This window comes from Podarcis pityusensis (assembly GCF_964106645.2).
Source record: "Podarcis pityusensis genome assembly, chromosome: 8".
NCBI lineage: Eukaryota > Metazoa > Chordata > Lepidosauria > Squamata > Lacertidae > Podarcis > Podarcis pityusensis.
Window position 1 is genome coordinate 31820036 of NC_138033.1, and position 27317 is coordinate 31847352.

The window sequence follows — 27317 nt, forward strand, 5'->3', positions numbered from 1 at the left end:
GACTTTATACAGTAAGAACTTTATTGCACTGTGTTCCAAGTGCTGAACCAGAAATGTTTGTGCCTGTTGAGCCCGACTCACAATGAAGCTCTAGCATTTCTACTCTATGACAGAACGTGCATCCCTGTGCGCTTAACCGCCCCACCTTCTCAGTTCTGTTAAGGTTGCAATACAAGCTAATATACTGTAATACATCGATGTGAAATTAAAAGGGGGAGAAACAAAACTATACATAGGAAAAACAAAAGTAATCCACTTGTTCTACAAGTCTGGGGCTGTTTTATATTTGGCTACAACATCTTAAGTTGTAGCAATTTTTAAAGCAAAAAACTCTTACATGTGTTGTAGAAGTGAGACTAGTTACAAGGACAATTTGTGCCTTTATGTGCATGAGGGCAAAATGGGACAGAAGATGAGGAGGAAAATTCAACAACCTGTTCTTTTCCACATTTCTCAACCTATAATCATTGTTCCAGATAAGCACTCTTTTTTTAACGCACAGTCCATGGTACTATGATCACTTGCATGTTTTAAATATAATGCCAACACCCACCCCAAATATATGACATATTTTAAAGGAAAGATGGCATTTGTGGCCAACAGTTTCAGACTTAAGTCTATTAAGCCACCCACAAATTAAACTGATTGGCATAGTACCCTCACAATTAGATTGATTTAAGTCTGTATGGAGCTTTAAAGACTGTGATCCACTTTCTGCACTCAAAATGTTTAAAGGGAATGTTAAGTGACCAGATGCAACGCAGAAATAGTGCCCTGTTTATAAGGCCTGTAAGGCCTTGTCTATACCCACTGAAAGAGCTGCTGAGAGTGACTTACCAAAGCCTTTGACACTGTGCAAGAGACTAAATTGAAAGCTAATTCATAATTTTGAGTAGCCAAACAAATTTTAAAATAGAAGAAAGGGACATGGGTTCTGTTGGCACTGCAACTGTGGACCCAGCTTAGCGAAAGCAATTTCCTAGAGAGGTCACCTAAAACTGGCTAAGCACAAGCAATGCTCTTCTGCCCTTCTGACCAAAATTCAGGACATTCTCCGTACTTATTACACTCTGAATACAGCATATGCCTATGAGGCATTGGTTGTGTGCAACCAGCAAGGCTCCCTTAAGAACCTGATGAAAAGTCAGAAACAAGGCAATCAGTGGTTACAGTAAACTATACATGAGCCCAGTCTGGAAAAATACAGGCATTGAGAACTCAAGATCAAGAGATGCCAATGGGCACCAAAGCCCTATTAGAACTAGACTTCATTCAAGTTTATTTCTTTCAGAGAGGCGAGGCTCATTCAGACAAGCAGCACACAGCCTTCCCATCCAGACTTTATAACAGGAGTTGTTTTAACCTTAATCAAACACACATGCCTATTCTCTTCCTATGCTGTGTCAGTTTTTCTGCCTAAATGGCAGGAAGCTAACGTCCAAATTATTTAGAGAAATCTATTTGCAGCCAAATGGTGAGCAACATTTCAGCACAGAGGATCCCATCTGAAATATCTGCCTTAATGCGTGTGATTTGGACATTCACACATCACTCTGTTAGAGGGATCAGATCCTCAGTTACAGAGTCCCAAGGGTTACAAAGTAGGCCATCCTTCATTTCAAATGACTGTTTACATGTTAACTGTATGATAACTGAAAATGTTCAGTTAAGAAAAGGACTTTCACCCATTGTGATAGGTTTACCAAAAGCAACTCTCCCCAAATGCCTGTCAGCTGCAAACGCAATGTACAGCACTTCTTGGAACACCGACTTGGGATTAAGGCTGCCAACCACATACTAGCTATACAGGCACTCCTTAAATTCTGTCTGCCATCTTTCACCAGTAAGAGGAATAACTAGTACAAAACTAAAAAATAAAGTTGGGCTAGGACCTAAGTGAGGGATGCTGTCCTGCTCCAATGGTTTCTGCACAGTCTGATACTCTGGTTTTCCTTGAGACATAGAATTCATTTTATTAATTTATCTCTCTCCAAAAAGTTAAAAATACAGAAGGTTCAAATAATGCTCGTCTCTTGGCAGATGTTCAGACTGCAACATGAGAAGACAATCCTTCACTGAAATGTTTACTTTTAATTTTATTTTTTATCACAATCATCATCATTGGGACAAAGGCAGAGGAGCACCCACTCCACTATGGTAAATATGTCGTTCAGCTCCAGAATTACATTTCCAGGTTCCACGAGTCCAAAAAGACAGCCATGATAGCGTCAAGACTTCATGGAGGGCCACCCCCTTACTGCATAATGCAGTGGCCGTTGGCATCTCTGAAGCGTAATCGCATCTTCGGTCGGTATTTCTCAAGGTAGAGCAGTTGTTTAGAATTGAAAGCTCCCCTCCTCTTCCTGAAACAGAAGCACATCCAAGGCATTAGATCTCAAGCACAAACACTAAATGCATTTCTCCAGTTGGAGGTAGCAATACCAGTTGTTCTGGTGCTTGAATTCTGCTTGCTGGTTTCCAACAGGCAACTGTTGAGCCACTGTGAGAGTAGGATCCTGGCATCATCCAGCAAGTTTGTCTGACATTCTTAATAGACCTGCACAGACCTCCAGGCCTGCACAGCTCACACCTAACTTCCTATATGGTACCTCTGCTTCATTTCAAGCTTGGCAGAAGCCAAGAGAAAGAAAACATGAGGTGCATATGCAGATGAAACTGGGTCTATAAAGTATCATTAAGACTGCAAGCTCTGATCAGTTTAATAGGTTGATCAACAAAAGCTTTAGTTAAGACAGAGTTATTACATTACTGTCACTCTTTCTTTTCTGCAACGTTAGCCTTAAACCACAAAGGAAAAGCTCACAGCAGCTCCTCCCCATGCTAGTGTCAGTCTTTGGAAAATGCGTTAAACACTGGCAGGGAGGTCCACAAACTTGCTTGCCATACACAGGTGCATTTTTCATTCTGATGAGATCCCCCCAGACCCTATATTGAGCCTTAAGGAACTCATATGGCCCCAGACTTATCGTGTTACCCGGTGGGGTTGGAAAAATATGGCTCCTACACCATCAAGGTAACCCAAGAACCCAGTCTAAATAGTGACAGCCAAATTCTAATCTGTGAGGGAAAATAATAATATATTATTCATGTTCAATATCCTACTCAGTTTATGAAACTCATTATGTGACTTTGGGTCATTCACCAGTGTCAGACATAATAAATCTATCGTTTGTTGAGATGAGAACACACTCCAGTGTACCTTAGGCTCATGCACTCCCCTTCTTCCTCCTTTCAGCACAAACAAATATTATTAAAGTGTGCATTACAGTGATACCTCTGGATGCGAACAGGAACTGTTCTGGAGCCCCGTTCACATCCTGAGCAGAACGCAACCGTGTCTGCGGGTCACATTTCGCCGTTTCTGCGCATGCGCGTGATGTCATTTTAAGCGTCTGCGCATGCACGAGCTGCAAAACCCGGAAGTAACCCATTCCGTTACTTCCGGGTCGCCACGGAGCGCAACCTGAAAACGCTCATCCTGAAGCGACTTTAACCCAAGGTATGACTGTATAAAACAACTCAATTTGCCCTAACTGGACAAAACAGGGAACTGCAGTTTAAATACACAAGCTGAAGCTTTAACTTTAGCATGACTCCCAATATGACCTTTCAGCCCAGCCTGCCTCACACAGGATAAAATGGGGTGGGGAGATCATGTGCGCTGCTCTGGTCTTGTTGGAGGAAAGGTAGGGTAAGAATGCAATAATCAGTAAACACAGGCCGTACTGACATGCTTATCTCTGCTCTGAGGTGAACTCATCAGACTACAGTTCATGTGGAGCAAAGTGTCTCATTAAAATAAATAAAGAAAAGCATGATGTGCCTAAGAGCCATCTGCCTCTTATTTTAAAAGCAGAAGGAGGGGGCTCCATTACCCGCTAGCCCCCCCCATTCTGGATGACTGACTTCTACTAGCTGGGTTGTAGCAAAGTAATGCCTAAGATCAGCAGTGCCAGCCAAGACGGGCTACATTTATTCTGTATTCCAAAAGACTTGGTCAGTTTCCCAATAAAGAAAACGGGGGGGGGGGGGAACAGTTCTGTAGCTTGCTTGTTCTTAAGTGAATGTTATATCCAAGTGGCCCAAGTCACAAGCCTAGCTAATTCTGTCTAATCACCACCCAGAAGGAGGGACTGTGCCTAGGCCTCAAACATTTTTGTATGTCACAAGCTCAGCAATGCTATGAGGAAGCAGCAGCTGCTAACCAACCTTGTGACAGAAGATTGCTCAATGCAAAGAATGCTACAGAAAGTGAGAAGAGGGGCAACACTTACTGTCTTATAAACTGCACAGCGTCCTCATACTTCATTCCACATTCAATGAGTGCTAGGGCAACCAGAACTGGGGCTCTGGAAGGAGAAGAGAAATCAATACAAATTTAAACTAGGTCCAGTAAACCTCTCAAAAATAGATCCAATTAGTGCAGCCATGGGCCCAAGACTGCTTTTCGCTCTCTCTCTCTCTTTCTCAGCTACAGAACAATATTGGCCTGCTTTGTTTAATGCTGCGTGCAGTATGAAATCGATAGCTTTATGGGTGCCCAATATAGGACAGCAACACTGTTTGCACATTTCAGTTAAAAAGTTTATCAACTATAATTGAGACTAGATGGGCGATGCATCTTAAAGAAAAGTACCTGCCACCTGCAGTTTTTCCAATTAATCAAGGGAATATTTAAGGTCAAAATGTTTTGATAAACTGATCCATTGACCAAATGTTAACAGTCCTGCTGGCATGTGGCACAAAGTAGCTCAGGGCAGCGGTTCCTGGCACTCCAATTTTAGCAAGTGCGTTGTTTCACAATATTGATTATGTCGAGGAATGCAATTGCAATTAAGAAGGGAGTGCCAGCAGCTATCATAAGCAACTTAAAAATGACTGGTCACTGGAGAGGTCAAATCATCAAGAGCCACACCACGCACCAGCAAATTACAATTCTTACCTTGTGCATAAGCATGATTGCAAGGGAAGGAACTATCTACCCATTTACTACTTTGCAGCTGTCCTAGTTGTGGGCAGTTTGCTTCAAGAGTGCCTAAGCCAAACTTAGTGATTTAAAAGGTCTCCTCTTAAAAACCCAAGGGCCTATTCTTCTTCCTGGTGTAAAAAACTTAAAATTTAATTGCAGTGCTTTACAATGGAGCATGGGGTTGGTGTTAGATGAGAACTATCCCTGTTGATTTAGGAATCTTGAAAAAACGGCTGGGGAGGAGGACAGCAGTGTTTGAAACCAATGAGTCAGCATCCTAGCAGACAACCAAATGTGTCTCAATATACTGGTGGGTTTGTTGTGCTACAGACCTCAAATCACAGATTTAACTGCAAGAAACAGGAAATCCTGAAATCAACCTCTCCAATCAGAGAACAGGAAGTTTACCTTCCAAGCCCTGCAACACAGTGTACAGCAACGCAGCAGCCAGGTTCCTCACGAAATTTTGTTTTCAAAAGGTTAAGCCAGTCATCCACGATTTCACTTGGAGGTGGTGCTCCATCATCAAATGGCCAGTCCTTTGGAAGAAGGAGACAGAACATGTTACTTCCTCTCAGTATTCAAAGCATGGTGGAATGCCACCCCACTTCTTTTCAGAAGACCCGTAACCATCCCATTTCTCTTTTCATCACTTATCTTTCATTTACTTGTTTCCCGGACCTCCTCATGCCTCCCTTTTTTGTATTCCAGTTCAATTTATTAGATCAGCAATTCCTTTCCCTCCTTATTTTATCCTGATCTTTAATCTTAATATATTATAGCATTAAATTTTTACCTATTAAAAATCCAATTTTTCCATATTCTTTTATACCATTACAGATAGAAACCACTTAACTTCAATCCAACATCATTCTAACATTCATTAATTTTGCAATATTTCTGTAAATAGTCTTTAAATTTCTTCCAATCTTCTTCCACCGACTCTTCTCCCTGGTCTCGGATTCTGCCAGTCATTTCCGCCAATTCCATGTAGTCCATCATTTTCATCTGCCATTCTTCCAGTGTGGGTAGGTCTTGTGTCTTCCAATACTTTGCAATAAGTATTCTTGCTGCTGTTGTAGCATACATAAAGAAAGTTCTGTCCTTCTTTAACACCGATTGGCCGACTATGCCCAGGAGAAAGGCCTCTGGTTTCTTCAGAAAGGTATATTTAAATACCTTTTTTAATTCATTATAAATCATCTCCCAGAAAACCTTAATCCTTGGGCACGTCCACCAAAGGTGAAAGAATGTACCTTCAGTTTCTTTGCATTTCCAACATTTGTTATCGGGCAAATGATAGATTTTTGCAAGCTTGACTGGGGTTATGTACCACCTGTATATCATTTTCATAATATTCTCTCTTAAGGCATTGCATGCCGTAAACTTCATACCTGTGGTCCATAACTGTTCCCAGTCAGCCATCATTATGTTATGTCCAACGTCTTGTGCCCATTTAATCATAGCAGATTTCACCGTTTCATCCTGAGTATTCCATTTCAACAGCAAGTTATACATCTTTGACAAAATCTTGGTTTTAGGTTCTAACAATTCTGTTTCTAATTTTGATTTTTCCACCTGGAAGCCGATTTTCTTGTCCAAATTGTATGCCTCCATTATCTGATAATAATGAAGCCAGTCTCGCACTTTGTTTTTTAGTTTTTCAAAACTCTGCAATTTCAATCTATCTCCATCTTGTTCCAAAATTTCCCATCCCATTTCTCGGGCAGATGCAACTTAAGTCTGCCTGAATCATTGCACCTTCCTTTTCTCCCTCCCACTCTGGGCACTGCTACCACTAAATTGTTGTACCTGCAACCTGTATTTATTGGATTTTAATTGACTTTCCATGTGCTGTGTCTGAATTTTTAAATGAAGAGTGATATAAATCTGTTTTACAATAAACAAAACAAATTTGGCAACTAATTATACCACTTTGGCAATAACAAGAGAAAAAAGCATACTCTCACTTTCATGTGTGTGACAGCAATACCTTGAATACTGAATATGATATCTGGGAGGGATATGAGTTGTAAGCGTTTATGGTCTGCATTTTATTGTGGCATCAATACACTGTTTTGATGCTAATTTGGTTCATATAGTATATTTTTAAAAATATTTTATTTATAGCACCTTTAGTGTGTACAGCACTTTCCAAAAACAGTGGACACTCGGGTTGCGAACGTGATCTGTGTGGGAGGCACGTTTGCAACCTGCAGCACCGCATCTGCGCACATTCTGTGCATGTGCGAGTGCCGAAACCCGGATGTAACCCATTTCGGTACTTCTGGGTTAAGCGCGGTGCACAACCCGAAAACATGCAATGTGAAGTGTAACCCAAGGTATGACTGTACATGAGGAAAGATTCCTGCCTCAAGAAGCTTATAATCTTAAATTCAACACGGGTAAATCAAACACATGGAAGGGGAGGCAGGGATAAACATGGAAGCAATATGCAGTTGTTTCAGTTGCACATGTTTAGGCTGGGTTACAGTACAATGTTGAAATTAAAGGCTGTGCCAAAAGCTTCAAGGAAAAGGTGAGCTTTTAGGAGTGATTTGATTATCATAAGGTAGGACACCTCTAGGAGGTAGTTCCAAACAGTACAGGGCAGTAAGGAGAAAAGGCTGGTATCTTTTGAGGGACAGGAGACAATGTTCACATGGCTCAGGGTGAGGGAGTTTTATTGTTTTAGCCATAACAAAATATTTAATTATGTTATCTGTTTAAGTGTGGTGTAAGTTAAGGAACATGACTGGCAGCCCCCTCTTCTCATGGATTCCTATGAAAAAACATTATTGGATATTATGTTTATGAAGGACAATTGCCCGGAATTATAATGCTATTATTATAATTATTATATATTATTACTGCTCCTTCCTCTCTCTTCGTATCCCACTTTTCTTGCTTTGATTTCTTCTCTTACTTTTTTATAGTTGCCATTATTGCTTTTGCTTTATTAGAAAATGGAAACCAAAACTTCAAAAGTGTATTTTCACGATTTGGAGGGAAGGGGAAGAACGCCACCCTACAAAGGTGTTCTGAGAAGAAGGGGCAGAGACAGAATGGGTAGAATCCTCTTAGAAAACAGGAAACTTAGAGGTGGCAGGCTTGGAGGAGCCAAGGCCATAGACAAAAGATATGACCCCCAAATAGGGCAGAAAGATAAAACATGTCTTCCTTTGAGCACTCTGAGGAAAGATCCATTGAGAGCTGAAAGGAAAGCGCAAATCCTTCATTGTATCTCTTCTGCTGAGATGCCTGCTCAACAGAACACCACGTTATCAGCATGAAACTGTCAGCCACTGATCACAGTTCCCAGAATAGACCTCAAGCACCACAATAAGACTACCAATGCTGAGACTGCAAAGCCTGGGGTTTTTCACAGGTTAACAGCTAAACAAGGCTTCCACTGCAGCAGCTTATCAGGCCAGATGCCAGCACCAGGGGGACTTCCAATGGGCAGATGAAAGGAAGTACAAGAACTGACATTCAGTGGTGGAATCACTCAAATGAAAAGTTCCCCCTAGCAGACATTCAGTTAAATTTGATTAAGCATGGCCTCATCCAGGAAAGCACTGAGTGCTTCTTTTAACAAGCCAAGTGGAGCTGAGGAAATTCCACAGCTCAAAAGATCAACCCTTTAGATTAACAAGCCCTAAAAGAGTCTAGAAGCATAGACGCTGCCATTCATTGCTACTGGGAGTAATATTTATATTGTACTACATTTGCTTCATGTTTATTTGCCTTCACAACAAGCCTGTGAAGCTGGCCCCAATTATCCTAATTTTACATATGAGGGAACTGATGGTGAGCCAGAAGGATTTGCCAAAGGCCACACAACGAGTCTCCTAGATCGAACTTCAGCTTGTTCAACCAAATCATTCAGCTTATACTCCGCTCTCAGCTTGTTATCGCTCAGCACCTAATGACAGCAGACATGCATTTTGGGCCAATCCTGATCTCACAGCAGCCTCAGGAAAGTCTAATGTTTTTTTCAAAAGTACACCTGCTTTTCTGCAGGCACTATATTGCAGAAACATTTTCAGAAGATAATTCAACCTTGTCTTTCCTAAGCCATGTCTGCTGTTTAGACAAGCTATTTTTAAAATCAGACACATGAACCTGTGAAGTGTCAGCAGCTGGCATGGAACAATGCCAGCATTATCCACCCCACCTCCCTTGCCTTTTCCTGCATTAAATGTATTGAACACTACCAGTTCAATCAGCTTATGTCTAATTCTGATGACCTATTACCATGTGTTAGGGTAGAATAAGCTATTGCTTTGTGTGTCCCATCTCCTAAGCATCTCTACAAGTAAAGTCTGGACAAACATTTTATCTTTACAACCATCCTTTGAGGTAGTGTAGCTATCCCTCAGCCAAACCTATTTCACGGATGGTTGTGACACAATTGTTGGGAGACTAGAACATCTTGGTGAACAGCTTTATTTTTTATTTCCATTTTCTTCTAACAGTTTTTTCAGGTTTTGCTGGCAAACTAAGAGCCCAGAGGTAAGTCAAGGCATTGGAAAGATCTGGGCAGAGTTCCTTATCCTGTGGAACTGGTTTAGAGATAGTCCGCTCAGAATGGACTGAACTACTGCTGCAGGCAGTGGAGGCAAGGGTGGGGAATGAGGTATACATAGCAAGCTATTTGTTGCAATTGCTCAGATCAAGAACACCATAAGTGGCCATTCTTCTGTCACACTAGAGAAAACAAGGGCAAGAGGAAGGGCTGGCCTACAGTCACAAGATGATGCTGTTGACTTCTAGGAGAGAGTAGTCTGAGTATCAGGCAACATAGATCTCTCTCATCACTACCTTTTCATGCTGCAGCAGAGATTATTTTCCAGGCATTGCTTGACACAAGAGATGATCTTGGCTGTGACTTCTGGAGAACCTGCTCCCTTGCAGGCCTTTGCCACCTGGCCTGGGAGGGTAGGGCCCTGACCGACTCCAGCTACAAAAGCTGAGGCAGATGAACAGAATCTTGGGTTGGGGTATTGTTTAGGGGGGTGGTTGTTGGTGGATTCTGTTGCTGTTATTATTATCCTAATTGTTTAAAGAATTTTAAAATGTTTTCAACCGCTTTTTAACATGTGTTTTTAAATTTGGGTATGTTGATGACACAATTGTTCCTGAAGGCCCCCTCCTGCTTTGTGGAGCCCACTTGGCTCCCTGTTATACTCCATAGCTTAAGTCAAGGAAACAAGCTGGGAGGCGGCTCAAATGTGAGTGGAAGAAAACTCTGGTCAAATGCTGGTGAGGGCTCATCATCAAGCCTACCTAGTGACAGTGAAGGCAGCAAAGAAGGCTTACTTTGCTGCCTCTGTAGTTCCCCCGGCCCTGAACTACTTCAATTTACTCTCTCTCTCTCTCTCTCTCCCCTTCTCCCAGGACAAAATCATTTTCCACCCAAGAAAACATGGTGCTGTGCCGTGGCACTCACTTTCTCATGCACACACACACTTGTTCCTGGCTTTAAAGCTGAAGGCAGATGGGTATCCCCACTGGCAAGGTTTATCTAGTTAACACTCACAAAAGTCTATCTTTAGAGAAACACAGAGACATTGGAACTCAATCCCCCAAACTGATTAGCCAAATACTTGAATGCACCTGATATGGCAGGAATGTAGATTGCTCAGTGACCCAGAATCCATGCCCAAGTGAGGCACAGTTCCACAGCTGCAGGCTAGCCCAGACAGTGCCATCTCACTAGGAAGCAAGACCACTAGGCAGTTCAAAAAACCCCCACCATTTTCTGCTGAATCATAATTCCCTCTCAGAATTTTATACTCACCAGAACTTGAATTCCTTCTTTTTCAACTGGTGCTTTATCATAGGTAGCATCACAGACACGCACCAAGGTTGTCACTCCATACTTCTTCAGCTCCTTTTAGAAAAAAACAAAGTCAAATCAACTTTTCATACCAAGTGAAAAAATACCTTTGCTTCCAGAGGCATGCAATGCTGTATGAATAACTGATGACAGGTGACAGCCTGGGGCAGCCTTCCAAGGAAAACTATCTCTTCCTTGAATTACTGCTGCACATACTTCAACTTCTCCAGAAACAGCAGGGTGTAAAGGAGGATAAGCAGAAAGGATGACCTGCCAATGGAAGGATCCACAATGAAGCAATGGGTGTGACAGACTGAGAAGTCAACGAGAGTCTTCTCTTAAAACAGCTGGAACTACAGAGTTCTTAAAAGCCTTGGGAGCTGCACAAAGCCTGTTCCTTTCTCCTTCATTATTTAATTTGCAACTGGTTAAGTTTAAGTGTGCAAATTTTGGATAGACTCTTTAGGTTAATGTAATTGACTTTGCATTGCACACTATTGCAACAGTGGTACTGTGAATCCATTTATTGTTAATATTTGTTACCATGGTTGTTAGCTATATATTTTGAAAATCTTGGAATAATAGTATTTATTTCAAAAAGTTTAAATCTGCAGCACAAAATCATCTAAAACATAATCTAAAGCCTAGTAGGTGATATCCAACATTAATCATACTAGGTTGTATCCACCAAGTTCTGCTCAGAGTAAATCCACAGAAATTAATGGACCCAAGTTAGTCATGACCATTGGTTTAAGTGTGCTCACTCCAAGTAAGACTTAGCTGGATACCATCCCATTTGTTTAAGAAGCACCCTTGTCCTTAAATTGGAAGCGAGTTATTCAAAACAAGAGAGAGAACATATGGTGGCATAAAAGAAAACACATTTAACATTTTACAAGCTAGAAGAGAGGTAAGTACTGAAAAGTATTACTTGTAAAGTGGCCCAAACAAGAAAAAGGAACACAAAGGCAAAGTGGAACAGCAAAGTTAGCACCCCAATCTTCTTTAAATGGAAGCATGTGGTTGTCTGGGTTATGTAGCCTCAGACATTTCTGGTCTAAAGGACAGCCTTGTTTTCTGGCTTCCTGGAAATGCATTACAAGTATAAATTCTAAGGCACACAAACACAACTCTGGGTTAGTTGCAAAACGTGAAAAAAACCAAGCTGAACTTCAAAATCCCTTAATTTACTTTTAACATACATTCTACCCACAATACACAATGAGAGCAAAATTCCCCAGTTGTGACATCACCCTGAAGAACTCTCAGGTGATTAGCCACCCCGAATTTATTAGTGTCTGAATGATTCCTCAATTAAGTCTCACTGATTAATTCCAGTATCTGGTGTAGAGGATGAATGAAAGGATGAATGAAAAGAGAGAGGACGACACTTTGTAGGTCAATTTTGTAAGTGCAGTCTTGTACCTTCTAGGACTGGATGGTGTATCAATACATTTTCCAAAATCAGTTTGAAGTCCACATCATGGTAACAGTTTCATAATATTCAACATGGTGATATACTGAGAATCACAATGTTTGTGTGTGTGCTATGTAAACAATCATGAAAGACCATGAAGCTGGTCATCGCTTCTCTCATGATTCCTGCTGACCCTGTTGCTCTGTTGACTGAGGTAACAAAGTTACAGACATGGCATATCAATAGCCGGACTATCCCTGGACTAGGTGTGAACACTGTATTTATATTCTGGCCTTCCCTGCTTTCATATTTCATACTTCATGTGTTAACTTGTTTCAACCCACATACTGTTGTGGGCTCCAAGCAAGGTAGTCTGCTTGCAAGAGTGCCTTTTCTTGGGGGGAACCCTACAGGAAGAGAGGTGAGGGGGGAGAAAGACTAGCAAGCAGCCCTAGTGCATGGGGATTCCAGAAAGAAATAGGCCATGCAAGATATGAGTCACTGCAGCTTTACACTCCAGAAATCCTGGGACTGTAGGTTTTGGATAAGAGTTCTAGAGAATTTCTCTACTAGGCCCTACTTTAGTCCCACATTAATCAAGTACTTACTCACCCAGCAATTTCTATGTCTGTGTATTGCCAGGGGAGTTTGGCAATATTGGGCAAGTTACCTTTTAGCTATCATCTGTTGGAATCTGGTCTCAATAACTGCAGGATACAGTTGTCTACCATTACTGATCTTTCCACTGAAGAGTCCTTGATAAGCTTCCCACTTCCACTAGGCTTCCCGGAAGAAAATTTGAAAACCACTCATCTAGGTAGACTACTACATTGGCCTGCATCTTTTGTGCACTCTTTGGCTGCCTGTTCAAACATACAATATAGATAGCCTCCTTACCTCTGTGAATTTGTTGAGGGTTGCATTGGTTGGGTTGTGGGTAATTAGGAAGCGCATACTCTCATAAGTAATCTCCACTGGAGCGGGACGGTTCATAGTGGCAGGAGGAGTGATGGGGCCCAAAAAAAAAATCAAACCTTGCAACGTTTCACAGCAGAAAACATTTAAAAAATCACTAAAGTGTCTGGGGATAGATCAGAGCTTTCCTTGTTAAGTTCTTTAAGATGATTCTTCACTTCAAGAAAAGCAGGTTTACTTAAAACGTGCTGCACTTCAACTTCAGCCTCAATTACTACAGGCGGTTCTCCTCAAGACTCTGCCCTACTACATGCACAAAATAGGCAGCCTTTATTACATTTAGGCACTGGTGAGGCACAAAGAAAATTTAAGGGCAGATCTTCTTTCCACTCGTGTTTGGCCAAGCTTTGCTTCTCTAGTGTCACCAAGAGGAAAAGGTGTCCAATGTGCAGAAAATATCCCCATATATTTGAGGCTTATGTCTTGGTGTCTGGAGTCTTCAAGGCAAAGTTTCGTTATGGCACGTAGGACCCTGGCCCCCAGCTCACTTGTCAGCCAGGGTGCTGTGCTGGGCCCGGCAGAAATCTGCCCTGACGCTCAGAATCGCCATAAATGTGTGACGTGGATTCGAATGGAAAACCTAAGAGAGGGGGAAATATTCATGTTTAGAGACAGCTGTGCACAGATTTTAAGTACAGAAGCATCAAAACACCTACAGCATTAAGATTTCAAATGGCAAACAAGTATCTGAAATTGCTTTAGTCATAGAGTGAACAATATATATTAACGAAGTGAAACAACATTTCTGTGATCTGTATGCTCATTCCGATTAATCAAGGCCAGCGCTCATATTACTATCTGATCCTTATGCCTTGTCTGTGATTGCAATCCTAGGGTTTCTGAATCACACACAGCACTATTTCCCCTGCATGCATATTCAAGCAATTATCACAACTTAGTTTGAACTAGTCCTTAAGTATGGCAAATATGACCCTTAATACATATCAAGAAACAAATGCTATCCACAAAAATCTTTTACCTTTCATAAACTGCTTGTGGAAGATTCAGTTTCAACTCAAACATGTGAGCTGAAAGTTTCATTAAGTGCTCTGTTTGCCTCAACCACATGCACACAAGTCGTGCCAAAAGGAACTTGAAAGCCAAGAGCAGTCCAGTTCACATTTTCACAAGGCAAATTGTTCCGTGACGCACAGTATAAAACAAATACCAGGAAATTCTAACCTGCTCACTTCAGTGTTGATCCTTACCAAGGTTATGACGTATATCAGCTAAGACAATGCACCAAGGAAAGGATTTTATGTAGCCTGGTTACATATTCCCGTTAAACATTCAAACAGTATCCTCCTCCACAATATTCTGCATGGTTAATACAGATGAGTTTTGTCCTGGAAAGGGCTACCAAGCATCAGCATCCACATCAAATTACAAAATTTATTACATGTGAAAATTACTGTATGTCCTCAGAACATGGGAATTCCAAATAAAAATTTCAGAAAGGCTGAAAGCAGCCTAATCTCATGTTCACCTGTTGCAGAAACAGAATTGTGTGGGTCTTTCCCTTCTAACCTTAAAGAATGACTGGTTTTCAATGCTGAAAGGAAGATTTCCAACAAGCAGCTCCAATACAAGAAACCCATGCTGTATGACGGAGGCTGCATATGCATACACATCTTTCTGTCTCAAAGCCTACTTCCAAGGCAGGGAGTGAGGCAGAGTCCCACACTCAGAGTCCATATTATTTAGAAGCTGCTTAGTAGTTTAAAAATCTCTTAAGTGGTATACAACCTAAAACAATACACATAATTAAAACAAAAATATAGCATAAAACCAGTAAATCATTAGTGCAAAAGCATATAAAAACAGAGTTCAATCTTTTAAGCCAGTAAACAAATCACAGACAGTCCATCACCCTACAAAGTCTCAATGCTACCAGGTCCTGAAGTTGTACAGAGACATATAGCCTGCACTGTAGTAGGAAAACTTTCTAATTTAAAGGGTATGGAATGCAAAGCATCTATTTGTCAATTTAGCACTGGGGATTCAATTATGTAAACTTGATGCAAGAGGGAAGGAATTAGTATAACTGCTGCTGTTCACAGAAGACACTGAAGCCTGCATATAAACATGCTTGCTGTAGTTCTCTTCTGTAGTCTCATGGGGATGAAATTTCTCATGGGTAGCAACCAAGCCTAGACTATGCACCTACTCTTCAGTTTCTTCAGCTGTGCCTTACCAACATATGACAGCAAAAAATTCACCTGTGGAATGCTGAGCAAGATGTTCAGCAAAAATGAATGCAAATCCATCTGCAACTATGTCAACAACTATCAGAAAAACTTAAATTTCATTAGTTGTAATACTTTTTTTAATTTTTACATGAGACTTTATCAGGTATCATGGTCCAACTACTATAGAACTCTTACAAGCTAGGTAAGGAAAAGAACACAAAGGTAGAAACATTTTAAGAAATTGAGTGTGGGCTATCTAGAGGCACAGATTTAACATGAAAAAATGTATTGTTCAAACCAGGCTTTTAGAGGAATTCGCAAAGGTTACTATATTTTAGTAAACTGTCTACTAACACATACAAATAAAAAAACCACTTTTTGTGGGGGGAGTGAGGAATCTCAAACTTTAGAAAATGGAATTTGAAAAAAATCAAATGTTCCAGAATTACAGGGTTTTTTTAAAAAAAAGTATACATAGATGGATGTTCGCAGGAGTATACAAAAAGGTCAGTGCCACAAACACAGTAACTTCATTACTGGCTCCCTTTCACAGATCCTATCTGATCAAAACCTTTTTTGGCTCAAATTGTCACCAATTTACTCTTCACAGTTTTGTCTAATGAACATTCAGTTCTCAACTCTTCCCTTCTGCTTTCAAACTAAGCTTGTGTTTGCTAGAATTGAGGCCAGAAGGTGTTTTCACTGGCAGAGCTCAGTCCACAAACTTGTGAAGTAAAGGTGTTTCTAAGAAGTAATCAATTGTCTTTTTATTCCTTGGCTTGACAGATGGTCATTCATGGCTTATGAGGCTGAGTGTGTGGCATTTATTTGAAGGCTTCTTATTACATTGTAACTAGGGAACTCTGATTTAGTATCTGATAACAAACTAGAAAAATAAGCCAGGATTCCTGATTTGATAACATATATTACGCCAGAGTTGAACATTTCAAACACAACAGGGTACTCTGGCTCAATACAAGCTAGCATCTTTGCACCAAAGCCAGCATGAGAAGGGATGAATGCTCAGCCCTGACCTTTGTTCCATCAACCATGGTTTATGAAGCCTTAAATAACAGCCCAAACCAGGCCATTGAGTAACTATGAGCTAGCCCTCAAATAGAATTCACATGGCAGAAGCAAAAATAACAGCCAGCTAGAGTTATTTCACACCTTACCGTCTGACGGCCTTAAGGAAAGGAAAATGTACACAGAAAGAGGTAGAATCTCCTTCCAAAAACAAAGACTATAGTCACACAATACAGACAAATCTACTGACTGAGGTTCTGCCTTCATTTACTGAATCTTGATCAATGTTAAGATGATAAAAACAGCAGAGCTTTGCAAAACAAAGGTGGCTTCTGGTCCAGATGTACTAGGTCTAAGAACTGACCAAAATCCAATCAATACAGCATGAAGCATGTCCAAAAGTTTGTTTGCAAATCTGGGGCTCTGGGTTAACAACTGGTCTCCAGGGGAGGGGGCAGTTTCTAGTCACCAGTGGTGACTAGGCAACATGTTACCAAGTAGAAGAATTCTACATTATGTACTCAAAAGCAGGAGGGCAAATCACAGAAAAGATTCTCCCAGTTGTCATGTGTGCCTTTATTCACTGTCCACAGAATTTTAATAAAATACAATTAAAAAAATTAACTCAGATAACAGTGGGCCACTGGCATGCCCTTAGTCACTCCTTTGCAGGTTCTTAATCGCCTCCATTAAGTGATGCTCCAAAACAAGACAACATTTTAGTTAAGTTGTCTGGGGCAAGGACAGAGGTGTGCTCAATCACCTAACTGAGGTCTAGCCTTCCCCGAACCACCACCACCTTAAATGTGTGAGTGGAGCTCTGGAATATTAACTGGATTCAACTGTGAAATCTTCTCCTACAGAATACTACACTTGAATCTTAGCATTATCACAACATCAAAACCATCACTTGCCCTGCAGCTACAGAATATGGAAACAAAAAACAGTCTGGTGTGCCCATTAAGCAGAAGAACAAAAGCTGTTGGGAGCTTGGCCCCTCTTCTCTTCCAGCTAGAATAAACAGGTACCAAAGAACTTTGGATGTCTTGTGTAATACTTAGTGGAAGAGATCCATTTTTATTTTCTTTTTAACAATGAAAAAACCAGTAGTTTTGTGTGAAGTCATACAAAACTAAATGGAGAGGATACTGGTAAGTCGCTTACATCAAGGGAAAGTTACCAAATCTTCTTCCTCATTTCTGTACTCCAGGCAAAGCTCTCCCAAATAAATGGGAATTTACTCCCAAGGTCTAGCTATTAGGCACGCGATTGCACAACTGAAAATCTGTATGTGGGTATCAACTCCCTGGCAATGAAGGTTTTAAGAGCAACATACCGTATTCTTCGCTCTATAAGACGCACCAGACCATAAGACGCACCTAGTTTTTGGAGGAGTAAAACAAGAAAAAAAAAATTCCGAATCCCAGAAGCCAGAACAGCAAGAGGGATCGCTGCGCAGTGAAAGCAGCGATCCCTCTTGCTCTTCTGGCTTCTGGGATAGCTGCGCAGCCTGCATTCGCTCCATAAGACACACACACATTTCCCCTTACTTTTTAGGAGGGGAAAAGTGAGTCTTATAGAGCAAAAAATACAATAGTTCCTGCTGACAAAGTGTCCCTTGACTACCATCCTGGATTATCAAGCCAACTTTAAGAGCAAGAGGTCTTACAAAGGTATTCATCCAGAAAAAAAATATTTGCAGCTGCTTAAGAGCATGTCGAGTTAATTCTCTTTCCCGCCAAAACCACAGAACATCTTAAAGTGACATAAAATACCGTATTTTTCGCCCTATAGGACGCACTTTTTCCCCTCCAAAAATGAAGGGGAAATGTGTGTGCGTCCTATGGGGCGAATGCAGGCTTTCGCTGAAGCCTGGAGAGCGAGAGGGGTCAGTGCGCACCGACCCCTCTCGCTCTCCAGGCTTCAGGAAGCTATCCGCAAGCCTTGCAAGCCCGGCGGGAGGTCCCTGGGCTCGCAAGGCTTGTGGGCAGCAGCCTGCAGCCCACAAGCTCGGGAGACAGCGGGGAGGCGCAGCGCCACCACCCCGCTATTCCCCGACCTGATCTGGAGGCTGGCGGGGGGGAGAAGCAAGCTTGCTTCTCCCCATGGCCAGCCCCCCAAGCTCGGGGGATAGCGGGGAGGCAGAGCGCCGCCACCCCCCTATTCCCCGACCTCATCTGGAGGCTGGCGGGGGGGGAGAAGCAAGCTTGCTTCTCCCCCCCGCCAGCCCCACAAGCTCAGGGGATAGCAGGGAGGCGGAGCGCCGCCATCCCGCTATTCCCCGACCTGATCTAGAGGCTGGCGGGGGGGGAGAAGCAAGCTTGCTTCTCCCCATCGCCAGCCCCACAAGCTCGGGGGACAGCGGGGCAAGCCGCTGCCCCACAGAGGCTTGGGAGGCTGTCCCTGACGGCAGGGCTTTACTCTTTGTAGACTGGTTTGTACACAATAAATTTATGTGCACATGAGAGCCTTTTGCTGCCTGAGAAGTAGCAATTAAATAACAGCATGTAGTGAAGCTATACATAAATGGCAAATGATAATATAGGCCCAAAAGAAGATATCGCACACCGTTTCAGAACAACTAGAGTTCTGTAACACTAACAAGCAGAGTTGGGGTAAACACAAGGAAGTTTTGTAAACTGTGATTTAGGGAACCCAGAGAAGCTTGGGAAGGGACCTGAATAATTTTTACACACTGACTGAAACTTTATATAAACGTGGCCTGGCAGGCCATTAGTCTCATCTCATGAATCACAGATAACAGAGTCCGAGATAAAGCAACCTGCCAACAGCCTGGCACTGGGCTTACAGCTGTCCAGGAGAGATTAACCAGGATCACTACAATGGCATCTAGCTGACCCATAAACTTTTAAAAGTAACAAATTCATCTGTACTAGATGCCTACATTTCTGATTTACCCAACTTTTAGTTCAGTTTCCTACTGCAAACAGAACTAGTCCAAAAATACTCCCTGCCTTTGAAGACCCCCTTGCAGCTTGCATTTCAGCTTGTTGCCTTCAGGACTGAGGCCATAAGACGGACTGCACCAGCTGTACCTTTCCAGGACTGCAAGAGACATACTTTGGAAAAGGTTATTTGGATCATCTTTCAACATAGTATAGCACAACAACATAGTACAAAGCAAAACCTGCTAATTTGTCAGACATTCATCAGAGATTACCCTCCAGTATAGGCAAGCAACCTCTTGTAAGATTAGCTTATCTGAACTCATTTTACTTCTAGCTGAATTCCACACTTGATTATTTTTCATATGCTTAGAATGAACTGCCATGAAGAGTAGTGTAAAAATTGCTTTCTCAAAGCAGCAAAAATTATTTGAGGGACAAATCTCCAAAAGTTCCTTGTTTCTTAAAACTAAACTTGTAATAGCACAGAAATAAGAGAACAGGTTTTGGAATGTTGTTAGATATAATTTTACCATGATCAAATACTGTCACATCTCAGCAAGCCAATAATAAATACACGCCAGAGTCTGCCAAGATTCTGAACAGCAGTCAGCTTTTCAACAGTTTCATGGTGCTGGTTAACATGGACAGAGGTGCCTGCTCTTTGTCCATTCATGCAACCATGCACTTCCTCCTCCGAAGTTCTTTTATATGCCTTATACTGTATAATGCAGTTTGCTCACATTTGGGAACAAATTTATCTTTTCTCTGTTCTTCTCTCCAGAGGTCCAACAACTTCCTGCCCTTTGTGTGGACATGGGTTGCAAAGCTGCAGGCCTATGCCCTTGAGAAACTCAACTAACACTGCCTATTAATTTCAATGTAATTTTGTGGTTTGATGTAATCCTGAACAACTTCCATTTCTACTTTTCTAACAGTGCACTCTCTAGAAATCTGCTACCCAAATGCTACCCGAATCTTAACAAAGAAGCCCTTTTGCAATAACTTAACAAAAGCTACTGTTAGTTGCTTGGTCATCTTTAACATTATTGTTCAGTGCTTTTCCTCTAGAAAAAAGGGTGCTGGTACTCACCATGAAGTTGTTACAGTAAGTGCCACACTTTTAAACAGGGCTTTTATTCTAAGGGAAATGGTGCCAGCAGTGCGTACCATTGAGTACCCCCAGAAAAAGTACCATTCGTGTTCATTCCCTTTTACAACCTCAGAACCAAAGCAGCCTAAAATATACATATGCTGATTTTGGTGCCAGTGATTAAAATTGTTCTACACAAAATATATTTATATTTTTTTTCATAGAACTGCAAGCTTTAATCTGGTCAATCCAAGATGTAAAAACCTAAGCCTGGTGCTGCACAGAGGGTTTAAGGATTAACAGCCTGAAAGCAATTACAAAAAAATATAATTGAAGTGCTGAAAATGGAAAGCAATGTTGTCACAAATGACCAGATACAAATAAATGTTTTCCAGCTGTGGCTAGATCTGCCTGAAGTTTCCAGGCAGTGCTGTCAAATTTCTACAGGTTTTGATAACCAAGTGCCCTGAATTTTTCAATTTTCCAGGCCCAGAGAGAGAGAGAGAGAGAGAGAGAGAGAGAGAGAGGTGCCTGTATACAAAACACATACACATTAAGCACAGCCTTTTCTTTAACCATTCACTTGGCCAACATTGGTGCTTTCCTTCAATAGATTTGACTGGCAAAGCTGAGCAGTGTTTCTGCTTTACCACCATGCTTGGTTCCCATACTGACTACAGAGGAAGTGAAGCTGACCAGGCTAGCAAGAGCAACACTCTTCCATGCTTCACCTGCCTGAAAGAATGTCAGTTACTTTTATAAATAAAAAACAGGTGAGTGAAACAAAAACTGGCAGGTTATTGAAAGCTTAGTAACAAGGGCATGTGAGCCCATTACCCTAGATGAGTTCTTGGACAAACATTTCATTCCCAAGTGCTACTAAGTTCATCAATGGAACTAAGTAGATATCCACAGTAGATGGAGGAGAGGAGGATGTGCACAAGAACATTTTCTACTGCAAACTCACCATCTCACCTTAAATTTCCTATCCCTCAGTCACTGTGCCCACTTCCTTCCCATTACAGTCAAACCTTGGCTCCCGAACGCCCACGTTTTGGAACGTTTCGGATCCCGAAAACCAAAAACCTGGAAATAAATGCTCTGGCTTTCGGAAGTCGGCTTCCGCTTGAGTACAGGAAGCTCCTGTAACCAATCAGAAGCCGCACCTCGGTTGATGAACATTTCGGAAGCCGAACGGGTTTCCAGAACGTATTACAACAACTGAGGTTTGACTGTACCACAAATGCCTCATTCACCTTTACAAGCCGTATTCTGTGCAAACTCCACAATATTTCTAACAGTCTCAGGTTACTGTCCACTTCAGTCTACCCCTTAAATACTTTTAACGTGAATAATCTAGAGTGACAAAGAAACATTATTTATACTGTATAGACATGCTCTTTCTACATCAGAGTTCACCCCTTTTGGAATCATGGGTACATTTACAAACCTTAGAAACTGTAATGGGCACTATGAAAACACACTGCAGCTTAATCAACTGGCTACAGTAAAATGCTTCTTTCACATTTCAATGGTCCTTTCAGGCACCAGGAAAAGCATCAGTGTCACCTATGTGTGTCCACAGGTGTCATGCTGACAAGCACTATTTTTCTCAGATTCCCTAAAAAGGCCAATTCTGAAGTGGCCTGAGATCCAAATTCTGTTAGTATTTACGAAGTGCCACACTCTCTCTCTCTGATTCAAAGTACTATGTAAATAGCATGCCTTTTGGAGAACTCCAGTATTTATACCAAAGTGATGATGTACAAAATAATTTAGTTACACTTTTTAGGTTAATTGACCAAACTCTCTTACAGACAGAGGCAGAGAGTTGGGAAAATTGGGAAGCACTTGCTGCATTTTTATTTCATAAATGATTCTGAAATGTGCAGTATTTTCCAGAATTTAAAAATAAGAGAACGCAAATAATTCTCAAAAGTAAATTAAATTTAACATCATTAGAAGATAGCTGATGGATTCCCAATTTTAAGCTTCCAATTATGTGAATGTGTTCCCAGTTACATTTCCAAATGGAGGGTAGAATATGTAAGTGGATGGAAAGTGTTGTTTTTATAAATAGCGAATCTTTCTATAGTCAACATTCAAAGCCAGATGTCAGCTTCTAGCAACTTGATGACCCACCCACAAGCTTCTATGACCTATGTCAACAGCAGTTTTGTTTACCCAAATGACTAATTATTTGATGTCCTCCAGGTCACACGGAAAATTAAGTTAGTGCAATTTATTTTCAAAAAGCAAGTTTACTATAAGGAACTTATAGCAGGGAGATCAAACCCAAAATATTATTTTAGTGGATAATATTTTTATAGAATGGTGTTATTTAACATAGTACTATGTTAGACCAGACTGCATCTATTAATTAGACCAAGTCCATTTATCCTCTGCATTCTGATTATCAGAAATGGCCAGCCAGATACCATAGCACAATCAATATCCACGCTATTAGCCTACAACATCTGGTAGTTAGAGATACTTCAAACACACACAGACACACAGACACAATTTTGCACTTCTGGCTATCACTATCGGTAGTCCCATAAAATTATCTAAATGTGGACACACTATACACTTCTACAGAGCAATTATGTGGATTTAGAAAGAATAAAAGCTTTTTTCTTAAGAATGCAACCCGGTCACTTGTTAAAAAAATAAATTTTCTATTCACTTTAGAAACATAGGAAGCTGTCTTATAGCAAGAAAAACAACTCTTTCATCTAGCTCTATACTGCATTCTGGCTGGCAATAGCTCTCCAGAGTTTCAGGCAAGGTCTTTTCCAGCCCCACCTGGAGATGCCAGAGACTGAACCTGTTACATCTACAGGCCAAACATGTGTTCTAAAACTGAATTATAGTCTGTCCCCTGTCTGTTTAGATTTGTGCTGCTGCCTGATCCCATGTTACTTTAGTTCTGATGTTAAATCCCACAATTTCAGAGGAGCTTCTTACTCCCAAGAAAGCATAGAGGATTACAGTCATCTCCTCACAATATAAAAATATAAGGAGATGAACAGTAGTGTTGTATGATAACTGAGTATGTTTTCCCCACCATTCACTTTTTACAAAGAAAAGCAGCTTCTTATGAGTCAAAAATTCAGTTTTAATAATAATTTTTGCAATTTAAATTCAGATTTAATTTTAGACCAGTGTATATGTAAAATAAAACATTGTAGCTGAAAACTAAATTTGGTAAAATCAGATTTGTTTCACCTAAATTGGTCTATCATTTTTGTCCACCCTGTTATAAAGCATTTATCAGTAAAGTGTCTTTGTCAAAAGAAACTTTTTTTTAGTAAAACTATACCACAATATCAGAAAAGATGCAAAAAGAATCAGTACATTATATTTTAATGCTATGGCTAGTGGTTGATGCAAATAAAGATTCTTCTGATTCTGATGCTAAAGGAAGCAGGAGCCTGAAGAGGTTATTTTTAATTTTAAAAAATTACAAGCAACACTACAATCACATCAGCTCTATTCCTTAATAAGGCCCCTCAACAGTTAACTAGTGCAGTGTTCTATGGAAGGACAAAGTTCAAAATGTGGACAGTAAATTTAAAATTATTCACAAAGTGTTAGTGAAAACTGTTTCAATTTAGTCGTATCTAGATGTTCTATAACTAAACCACAGCATGCTCAAAAGATTCCTCTTCACTACCACAAATAAAATCATCTATTAGTTTGAGACCTCAACTCCCACCTCTTGTAGACTTTCCAACCCCACAGAAGTCTAAGTGAAGATAACATTTCTGCACTTTGAGTCACACAGGGAGGTGCCTTTTTTTCCTTACTACTGCAGTTCTGAGTCACAACCTTCCCTGTTCATTCAACAAGCAGAGAGAATGCTCATACTACAACTTGTGAAAAGTGCTAGTCTGCTCATAGGTACCCAAAATCACACACACAGTTATTTCACATGGGAAAAGTGGTTTGTAACAAACCATGGCCAACAAAACCCAGGGGATGCCAGCAGATTTCAAATGTCAAGGACTGTCCTGTGCTTTTATCTCATACACCCCCCAAGAAACTTATTTCCAGCACAAAGACTCCCCTTTTAATGATTTAACTAGACTATGCTTCCTTACACCATCTTGGTCTTTTATCACCTAACACTTCCTTGTTGTACTCCTTCACTCTAGGTTTGACTACTCAATGCAACCTCACTTCTCATTTATTTCCCCAGCAACCTCTGCCTCTGTTTCTTTCTTTCAAATCTGCTCCAGCTTTCCTTGACAAACCTCTAAACTATGTGGTGGCATGCGTACTCCAGGCTTTGTCCTGCACTCCATTCCAATATACCACCATCTCTTCCTACACACACTCATTCTTCTCCTTGGTCTTTCAACACAGTCAGTTCCTGTAAATTCCTTCCTCACCATCTGTATTTCCTACACAGACCTTCCATAAACCTCCACTTAGCTTCCAAATTATTTCCCCAAGCTATAGGTACATCTTTGCAGCTGCAGCCTTGATGCTCACTTGCATAATCTCTCCTCCTTTCTAGAGACTTGTAGGTCCCCCTGGGAGACATTCTTCAGTACACACCCACTTCCTTCATTCTTCCACAGGTCTGATCCTAAGGCTCAGTTTTATGTTGTTACTCTCTTACTGCTCCGACCTAACCTGCAATTTTCCTTGTAGCATTTCCCCATCATAACATTTACTGATTCCTTGTGGTCTAGCAGCCCCTCCCTTCCCCCCCCTCCAAATTACAAATCCTTCCTTAAGCCTCCACTTTTTTGTCTAAGTATCCCCCACAACACCATGACTCTCCTTTACCAAGTTTTTATGTATGTTTTTCTGGGCTACTCAAACAAAAAATTATCCCAGTTCGAAAGCACGTCAAAGTGCAAGTAGATAAATAGGTACCACTCCGGCAGGAGGGTAAACAGCGTTTCCGTGCGCTGTTCTGGTTCGCCAGAAGCGGCTTAGTCATGCTGGCTGCATGACCTGTACGCCGGCTCCCTCAGCCAATAAAGCAAGACGAGCGTCGCAACCCCAGAGTCGTGCACAACTGGACCTAACGGTCAGGGGTCCCTTTACCTTTACCTTTCAGTTCCTTGGAGGACTTGTATTACTTCCAAATCCAGAGTTTTTGCTCCTTCAGTTCTCCTCCCTTCACATGTTGCTAAAGCTCTACGCTGTTCCAGTACATTTCCTTTCCATGATGACCACTCTTTTAAAAGTAATCTTTTAAAACAAAGTACTGCCCCTAGGCCAGGCCAGGCCAGCTTCACCACTCCTCCACAGATCAACAACTTTGCTCATCCTCCTTCACAATGGAGCGATGAAGCTCACTGGGTGTTCTTGGGCCAGTCACTTCAGCCTAACCTACTTCACAGGGTTGTTGTGAGGATGAATTAAGGAAGAGAACCATGCATGCCACTCTGAGCTTCATGGAGAAAAGGTGGGATATAAATGTGAAAATAAATATATAAGAGTAACCAAGAGGTCTGAAAAGACTATTCTTCCCTCCACCAAATCAGGCCTTCTCTTCCCTTTGGCCTACCCTATTTCTGCAAACCTTCCTGTGGTATTCCCATTTTTTTCCTCACTGCATCCCCTTAGCAATCCTCCCTTTAACCATACAATCAATCTTCCATCCCAAGTTATAAGCAACCACTCAAAAAAAAAAAGGCTTACAAACGTCAAGAAGAAATATATGACTATGATGGACATCTCTCCCCACACTCAACAGGCCAGGCCCCTCCTCTAGTTCAGCTTCTCAGACCCAGTCCCAGACATCCCCCCTCTGCCAGCTCCCAGTGTCTGCCTTAGGCTTAACCACTCTCTCCTTCAGACGCCGCTTCCTCCTACTCCAAATTTCAAGCGTGGCCCCATTCACTGCAGGTCGCACAACCACCAGAGGAAGTAGCGTATGAAAATGGCCCTTTCCCAATCCCCATGCCCTTTTAAATTCCGCATCCTCCCCATTTCCTTTCCCTACCAGCCTGCCTCCCATTCTTCCCCTTAAACCCACTCACCACCACAGAAACCTCCTAAATCGAAAGTCCCAAGGGTGGCTCTCCCTCTCTCACCCACTCTTCACTCAGGAAAATTCACAGTGCCATCAAAAGAAAACTGAAGGGCCTGAAAAGGGCCCTGTGCAGATCCACTGTTGACCCTCAACGCTCACCCCCATTATGTCTTGACCTCCCTCCCACCCTTTCTCCCCCACCCCACCGAGCAGCTCCCCAGTTCGCCACCCCGCCCCCACCCACTTCATTCCCCAGGCAGCCCACAAATACCGGGACACCCCCCCCATCAAAGTAAAGGGACTCAAAGCGGCGTTCGCTCCCCGCCCTACGCCCCCCGCCTGTGCGGCCCTCCCCCTCGTGCTTCAGCCTCCCCCCATTCTCCCCCCACCGCGCCTTCATCCACCCCTCCCGCAAAGGCCCCGGCCACCGCCGCCGTCGGTGCGTCAGACCATCGTCGTCCTCTCACCCACCGAGAGCATTGAACGTCCAGGCGCGGAGCAGACCGGGCGCCTCCCACACGGCCCGGGCAGGGAGGGCCCCTCTACCTGCGTCAACGCGCGGAAGCGGGCCAGAGCCGCGGAGGGGGAAGAGGAAGAAGGGAGCGCCGCCGCGTCGTCGCCACCGCCGCGTAATCGAAGCCTCCCAAACCGGACCTGACCGGCAGCCGACGCGACGCGCGATTCCCCCTCAGCCAGCCACACAAGACAGACAGGCGGCCACCCGCCAACCACAAGGCCCGCCGGGAGAAAGGCCCCGCCCGCCGCCCGCGCGCAAGCGCACGAGGCACCTCCCGTCCCCGTCGCGCGCCTTGCCACAATGGTACCGTCCGGCTCACCTCACGCCACCCTCCCCCCCTGAACCGCGGCGGGTGATGGTACAGGCT

At 42.2% G+C, this 27317-nt stretch overlaps 1 protein-coding gene across 1 annotated transcript; it reads right to left on the reverse strand.

Annotated features, from left to right (window-relative positions):
- Positions 1-27138, reverse strand: PTP4A2 (protein tyrosine phosphatase 4A2). Its single transcript, XM_081019665.1, has 6 exons — positions 26905-27138; positions 13147-13804; positions 10794-10886; positions 5399-5529; positions 4296-4370; positions 1-2363 (listed from the first exon to the last, which is right to left on the reverse strand). Exons 2-6 carry the CDS (start codon positions 13240-13242, stop codon positions 2255-2257), a joined length of 504 nt encoding a protein of 167 aa, XP_080875791.1. The 5' UTR covers positions 13243-13804; positions 26905-27138; the 3' UTR covers positions 1-2254.
- Between the last annotated feature and the right edge of the window lie 179 nt (positions 27139-27317).

What these genes read in the sequence shown, in the direction of transcription:
- PTP4A2 (XM_081019665.1), bottom strand. Translation starts at nt 13,242, where the DNA reads ATGAACCGTCCCGCTCCAGTGGAGATTACTTATGAGAGTATGCGCTTC. An exon ending in AAGAAGGAATTCAAGTTCTG is followed by an intron (nt 5,530 to 10,793) that starts GTGAGTATAAAA and finishes CTTCTTCCAAAG; the next exon opens with GACTGGCCATTTGATGATGG. An exon ending in GCTGTGCAGTTTATAAGACA is followed by an intron (nt 2,364 to 4,295) that starts GTAAGTGTTGCC and finishes CTTCTGTTTCAG; the next exon opens with GAAGAGGAGGGGAGCTTTCA.